General features: G+C 34.4%; 1 protein-coding gene across 1 annotated transcript; it reads left to right on the forward strand.

Moving 5' to 3' along the window:
• The first annotated feature begins 401 nt into the window (after positions 1-401).
• On the forward strand, positions 402-6,279 carry alg12 (ALG12 alpha-1,6-mannosyltransferase). The gene is made up of 9 exons (XM_088645034.1): positions 402-595; positions 1,039-1,171; positions 1,422-1,595; positions 2,537-2,731; positions 3,268-3,370; positions 3,709-3,933; positions 4,528-4,697; positions 4,988-5,063; positions 5,497-6,279. Exons 1-9 carry the CDS (start codon positions 437-439, stop codon positions 5,732-5,734), a joined length of 1,473 nt encoding a protein of 490 aa, XP_088501160.1. The 5' UTR covers positions 402-436; the 3' UTR covers positions 5,735-6,279.
• The last annotated feature ends 1,102 nt before the right edge of the window (positions 6,280-7,381 follow it).

The raw sequence follows: 7,381 nt of genomic DNA on the forward strand, positions 1-7,381 counted from the left end.
CGTTAGAATTATTTTTCACTTTTGTTCATAAATATAACTCGGAGCAGCGTAAAAGAGTATTACTCCCTTGATCGGTACTGAAATTATGATGATATACATATTAAATGGTGGGTTCATATATTCATTTGGACTATCTATTGGGGTTACTGAAAAGTTTAAATACAAAAAGTACTAACATTAACTCGCTCCACCTGAAGTTTCAATTTAAATGTAAACACGTTTAACATATATTTAACACAATTCAATATTTAAAGGTTCGTTGCAACATTTTGGGACCCTTTCCAAATTTTGAAGTGCTGCAGAAAGGGCGATGGGTATCTGCGGGAGTAACAGCACCACCTGAGAGGTACTTGATCAAAATCTTCGGTGAGCGCATCCACGCTTCCGCAGTTGTGAACTTTATCGCTTTCAACTTTGACCCCCAGATGGATCCATCATGGCTGAGAAAAGAAATTCGAAGGACTATATTCTTCTGTTTCTTATCATTTTCGCCATTTTTGTTCATTTATTGATATGTCCTTTTACCAAAGTTGAAGAGAGCTTTAACTTGCAAGCGACGCATGACATTCTTTATCACAGGCTCAACTTAGAAAAGGTAGTTTTATGGTCCCTGCGATCTTTTATCGTTGCACGGATGCTTTCATGGTTCTCACGGCTGTAAATATTTTTGTAATAGTACACAATATATTTTTTAAATTGTGGATTTTAATGGCGCTTGCACAAAAACGATTATTTTTTTAATAATTGTGAGATTACCCACTCATTTACTAACGTTGCCGGGACATGTGAATTCTAGTGGGGCATACCCAACTAAAATACCCGTTTAGGTTCTTATCAAGAATTGTAAAAACCTGCTCGTTGTTTTTTTAATCGTTTATATAAAAAGGTGTTGTACATCTCTAAAATTAAGTTCCAACGTGTACTTTAAACAAACGTTTTGTTAATCTTGAGTCATAAAAGCAATGTTGAATTCCTGATTCTAGATTTTAAAAACAAATTTTAATTGAATGCATACTGTACATTTATTCTTTTTCCCAGTATGATCATCATGAATTCCCCGGTGTGGTCCCCAGGACGTTTCTTGGACCATTATTTATTTCAGCGCTTTCTTCGCCATTGGTATATTTACTTTATATACTTGACGCACCAAAGTTTTATTCACAAATAATAGGTAAGGAGGTTTGTGGCTTTTACGGTTCACAGAATAGTGACGCTATAGTGTGCTTGTCGTAATATGTGGTCATTTGCATTATCTCCGGGTTTCGTTTAATACTGTTTAATGAATGACATCGTACGGTTTTCTAAGCAAAATACAGTTTTCTAAGACTCCTCGAGTGTTTGCACTTAATCCCTAAAAAATCCCTGATTTAATATATTTGACGTTTCATTGTGCCTGATTAATCGTTTTATTCATTTGCCAGTGAGGGGTTGTCTGGGTCTTTGTGTGACTTTTGCCTTATGGAAGCTTCAGAGAGAGGTCAGAAAACAGTTCGGATCGACAGCGGCCGCTCTGTTCTGCTTCATGTGTGCGTCACAGTTTCACCTGGCGTTCTACAGCTCGAGGACACTGCCCAATACATTCGCTTTACCCATAGGTAGGGTTTGTTGTTACTATTGTTTTTTAAGAATTTGTGAATTTAAACAGTGTATTGTATAATTTTGCCTTTTATTTGAATTCACATTAAATTTGTGTGATTTTTCTTCCAGAAGAAGGGGAACAATTAGGCTCTGTAATTGTATAGCAGGGAAAAACAGTGTGAATGTAGCCTCCTTTGAAATGTAACATTTACATTTTAAATGCTTTTTTGTAATTTCTGAAACAGTTCTTTCTCTTGTTTCGTTTATTCTCCATGAATACTCCTTTCCCCTTTTCACATGAGTGCAAATATTTGATATAAGCCATCTCCCTTTCCTGAGCTGGTGATTGTCATTGATGCTTGAAGTTCAGCAGTCACTAACTAAAGGGTGGTGAAGACTCTGTTCACTGCAGTGCAGTTATCTTTGTCTTAGAAGCCCTACATTCTACAACTACTTGAGATTTCATATCCATTAGTTTATTAACAGAATGTAATTCTCTGGTGAAAGACATTTCAAAGGTGCTCGCCATAAATAACACAAATAAATGAATTAAGGTTTATTAGTGATGAACAAATGTTAATTCCTTAAATACAAAATATTATTTTGAATTTTTTTAGTTCTCTTAAGTTAGAGGTAGCGTTATTACTCTTTACCACAATTATTTAATTCTTTACAATCCTATGTTTGCTTTTTTGATTAGAAGGTATTGCATTTCATATCTCACCTGAAACATAGCTGGAAAGTAAAAGAAAATTATTTAAACCAAAGCTACCAAGAAAAAGTCTTTCTTAGCAGTAATGTCTTTTGCATTACAGATTTTAAATGTGCATGAATTGATCTGATGTAGTTCAATCTGGCTGCAGGCTTATTAGAGGAAATGCTGGTACTGTAAAATGGAACACTGATGTAAGAAATTACTGTATTGACACATTTTTCTCTTTCCCATTTCCTTTTGCAGTTCTTCTGGCTTTTACTTTTTGGTTACAACAAAACCTCAGCATCTTTATTTGGCTTTCTGCATTTTCAGTCATTGTATTCCGGTCAGAATTGTGTATATTCCTAGGACTTATGTTGCTCATGTCTTTGATGAGCAGACGACTTTCTATTTTACAATTGTTGTACCTGGCCATTCCAGCTGGTTTATTTTGTCTAGGTAAGTCACATGTTGTTTTGATTAACTTCTAATACAATTTGCTTTAGATCAGGGTTTTCCAACCCTGCTCCTGGAGAGACCCAGTCCAGTTAGTTCTATAGCTCATCCTGCCGGACCTATTCTTCAAAGCTGTTCTGTGTTCTAAATCTGTAATATTACTTTAAATCACCTGCTTAATCAATCACACATTTATCCAGTGCTGACATTAATGATTTAATAGTTGCATGTAGAACCTGCTAGATAGGGGTGCTGTGGGACTAGGGTCCTGAGGATCCCTGCTTTAAAGTTAAAAGTATATCAATCTACTGTTTCTGATCTGTCTCTTTATACGTAACCTTAATGGGTTATAAATACCTGTTGTGTGACGAATGAGCATACTGTAAAGTTTAATCATTTAATTTGGTGAACTCTGCATAATTACTGTTATAAAAGCATTTGGTCTGAGAAGGATACTCTGAACAGAAAGAACAGTGAGGAGTCCCTGAATGAGAAGCAATAATAGTTTTATTCTCCAGATCTCTCTCTTTCATTTTCAGCTTTAACAATTGGCGTCGACTCTGTTTTCTGGAAGCAGCTTCTATGGCCTGAAGGACAAGTTCTGTGGTATAACACTGTCCTGAATAAAAGCTCCAACTGGGGAATATCCTTAAGATTTTGCAGATTGCAGTTAGATGTTCAACTTGAATTTTGCAAATCTGAATAATACTGCATGTTTACTTTACGATTCAAGGTATAACATTGTACTGCTGTGCTGAAAGGCACAGGATATGAATTTAGTAACTGTATTTTTTTATATATTGGATATAAAATTTATGGGTCATTAAGCCTTAAGCATGGTACACATTTTGTTTAAATGCTGTCAGATTTAAATGATTAGATAATGCAATTCTTTACTTAAAAAAAATAACAAAGTAAGAAATGCACTCTACTGTGTTTTTTGTCAATGATATTTTGTGCAGTTCCTTGACTTCTCTATAAACCTCTCCATTTCTGTGGTATTTCTACTCTGCCTTGCCTCGTGCATTGGGTTCAACTATACTGTTTGTTCCTCTTGGTGTGCTGGATAGAAGAACTCGAATGTTCCTGCTCCCTGCAGTGGGATTTGTATTTTTATATTCATTCCTACCACACAAGGAGCTACGATTTATAATATACACATTTCCCATCTTTAATATAATTGCAGCTCGGGGCTGTTCATATGTGTAAGTATAGAATTGACCATTACTTACAGTTTTGTTTTGGTTCTGTTAATTAAATATCAATTTAGCAGACCATTCTTTCGGGTTTAAAATACAATAGTATGCACTTATATTACTGAGGAGAATACCTTTCATTATGTGTGCTACAAGTGGGATGTCATTATCTTGATTTTGTTGATATTAAAATGAAAATAGATTTTTTTTTAATGTGCTCATGTATTGTTGGGGTTATACATATTGTAAAGGCTTTTTTGATTTTTTGAAATTAACAACAAAGTTTTTACAGTACAATAAAATGTTGCTATTGTATACTGAACATAATAAGTGAATAATCACTTCTGTGCCAAATTCACATTATCATGAAAATGATAGTTTGTGTCGCTGGTTCATTTTATGGATATTTTATGGAAATATTGTGATTAAGTTACCTGGGCTCATTAGTTTGTCATCAACAGTGCTTGACCAACAAGGAAATACCGTGAAAATCAGGCTAGTGGAGAGTGTAGCATCTACTGAAAGCAATATAAGCAGAACATCTTTGTGGTACTCAATGTTTGTTTATATAAAATCAAAGTCTTTTCATCTCTTTTTTTGCAGTTTGAATAACTATCATAAATCGTGGATCTATAAAGTGGGCTCTTTACTTGTGATTGGTCATTTAGCGGCTAATGTGGTGTACACTGGTATGTCTTTATACATCTCCCATTTTAATTACCCTGGTGGAAAAGCTATGGAACAACTGCACTTGTTAATACCGCCATCAGCAGGTTTGTGTGTTCTTGAAATTTTGATCTGTAATGGTTTTCAGAAATGTAAATAATGTTACTTTATTAGCAAAATATTACATTTTTAATGGTATTGTCCTGGGAATCAATCAATGCCTTATATTTTATTTCTTGTTTTCAAAATCTTTTGAAGCGCTAAAATGTACAAAATTTCCCAAAGAAAAAAGATGACTGATTTGACATTTATAGTAGTGGTTTTTGTCATCGCACTAAAAAGCTTAGACATGGATAAATGATTACTTGTAATTCAACATCCATTCTCTTTTTTTTAGATGTTTCAGTTCATATTGACGTAGCTTCGGCACAAACAGGGGTTTCACGCTTTATAGAACTTCATGACAATTGGAAGTGAGTAATTTTTAGTTACATTCTCTTTACATTGTTGGTGTCCAGTTTTTATATCCAGAAAAAAAGTTTTTTCTGTTCTGCAACCAATGTGAGCCATAGGTCAAATCTTATCTTTCAAGAATAGCACTCGCAGATCTTCTTACAGCAGATTTAATGGAACACTCACTGGTTGACGTTAAATTTCAAAATTTCAAAGACATTCAACTTAGCCATTATTACCTGGCTCGCTAGGCAGCGAAGTTGTGGCATGAGGAGGCAGATTACCTGTTTTCTTACCCTGATACTGTGAACAGTGGTTATTGGATGCTTGTTTAGGATTAGTACTTTACAGACACTCCGCTGTTTGGACGTATCACTCTCCTGTTCTAAAAGCAGTGTTATTTTAAGATGACATGTAACAGATTGTTGAACTGTTTTTATGCATCTCTTTCAGGTATGACAAGAGAGAGGATATTATTCCAGGTGACTCGGAAATGGAAGAATTTTCTCATATTTTAATGGAAGCAGATCCAACCAAACTAATTCCCTTGAAAGAAACTCATAAAATTCTAGCCTTTATACCATGCTTCAAGGAACTAGTATTAAATGTTTTTGAGGTACCACCAATCCATATTAAACTTGAAAACAAACTGGTGCTGTTGGAAAAAATCTCACATACCACGTGGATATGACAATTTGAAATATAATTTTTTTTAATGACATAAAATGTTACATGTGGAGAAGTTTTAACTTCCCGCAAGTAAAAATGTAGTTAGCATCGTGTTTATTACATTCTTTCAGCAGAACAAACATGATGCCAACTATAATTTACTTGTGGTTGTCTCTGACCTTCTTTACTTCTGGATCAGTTTATCATATCAGAATGCAGGATTTCCTATATGTAGCTTAAAAAACATTTTCTGTTCTTATAGTCATTCTAATTCTTACTTTTTTGGGATATTTTAATTCTAAATGCCAACATTAAACTATTTATGTACTACACTTCTGTTAAAACAATGTGCACCTTACTGATTTTTTGGGGTTATTATTTTGTAAACTCCACTGTGAAGCTGTAGCACTTTAAACACTGGACTCTTTCAAATATGTATCCAATATCTTTTTGTTTTCTGCATAGTATTGAATACTTAAATAATTGAGAAAATTGATTCAGAAATTTAAGCCATGTCTTGTACTATTAGGAAATAATAAAAGGTTTGTGACCAGCCTTTAATTCAAATATAGTGTGCATTCTGGAGTTGTAAAATGAGACACCTCAATTAATAAGCATCTACTTGTTAATGTGAAAGCTGTTAATATATTTTACAATTTCAGGATATTGCTCACTAATGTAAACTCGGTGCCACAAGGAGCGAGTTCAGAACATGTGCATAGAAGAATAATTGAATGTTTAAAGGCTTCTAAGGCACTAAACCAGCAGTTTTCCGGAGTGTAGGCAGGTCCATATAGTCCAGAGACCACCTATTTAGAGCCTCTTTAGACATTAATGGAGTTGTGGAAAAACATATTCAAACCTTGTACCACTTCTGACAACTCTAGAAAAGGTATCTTTTTAAACTAAAGTATTAAATTTAGACATCAAGATTTCATACTTTGTGGGTTTGATCTTGTTGCAACTAAAAATGCACTCAAGCTCCTCTCATTTGTGGCTTTCTTGATACGCTGGAATGTGCTGTAGTCCAGTAACTCTAGGGTTGAACACTATGAGGCCTGTATGATGATTTGATAAAACTATTAAAGTGGGATTAAACTGATCAGAAGTTATCACACTGCTGTATTAACCAAAGAAGTATTAGGTTTTTATGCCAAATTGGAAGGCAATAATTCACAGCTACCCTCAATGGATTGTTGATTTTGGATGTACATACACTTAGATGCAAATTTCAGTGATAATCATCTCAGTGGCAAATCGTGGTTGTGATTTACCAGAGGAGCTACTGAAATACTGTGGTCAACTGATGGGGCTGTTGATCCCCTGAGTTCATCTTTTATCATAGTTATTGTAAAGACAAGGACAAGCAACTGGCAAAACTATACCCTTACATTTTACAAATGTCAACCTAATAAGTGTAGTTCAAAAGGATAACTACATTGCTGAAGCAGTTTTATTTGTATGTGACCTGTACAGTAAACCACAAACACCATAGAAATATAAATAAATGAGTTGTGTGCTTGAAAATAAAACAGAAGCTAAAGATTAAATCCATTTATCATTGTGAAGTAAAACATAACTATGCTCTATCTGGGGTTTCATATTACATGGTATGGTATTCATTCTGCTACCAGAACTATTTTAAGAACGCAGAGACCTAATCTAAACA

The sequence above is a fragment of the Lepisosteus platostomus genome, chromosome 9 (genome assembly GCF_059453375.1).
Source record: "Lepisosteus platostomus isolate fLepPlt1 chromosome 9, fLepPlt1.hap1, whole genome shotgun sequence".
Lineage (NCBI taxonomy): Eukaryota > Metazoa > Chordata > Actinopteri > Semionotiformes > Lepisosteidae > Lepisosteus > Lepisosteus platostomus.

What these genes read in the sequence shown, in the direction of transcription:
- alg12 (XM_088645034.1), top strand. Translation starts at nt 437, where the DNA reads ATGGCTGAGAAAAGAAATTCGAAGGACTATATTCTTCTGTTTCTTATC. An exon ending in GTTTTATTCACAAATAATAG is followed by an intron (nt 1,172 to 1,421) that starts GTAAGGAGGTTT and finishes TTCATTTGCCAG; the next exon opens with TGAGGGGTTGTCTGGGTCTT. An exon ending in AGCTGGTTTATTTTGTCTAG is followed by an intron (nt 2,732 to 3,267) that starts GTAAGTCACATG and finishes TTTCATTTTCAG; the next exon opens with CTTTAACAATTGGCGTCGAC.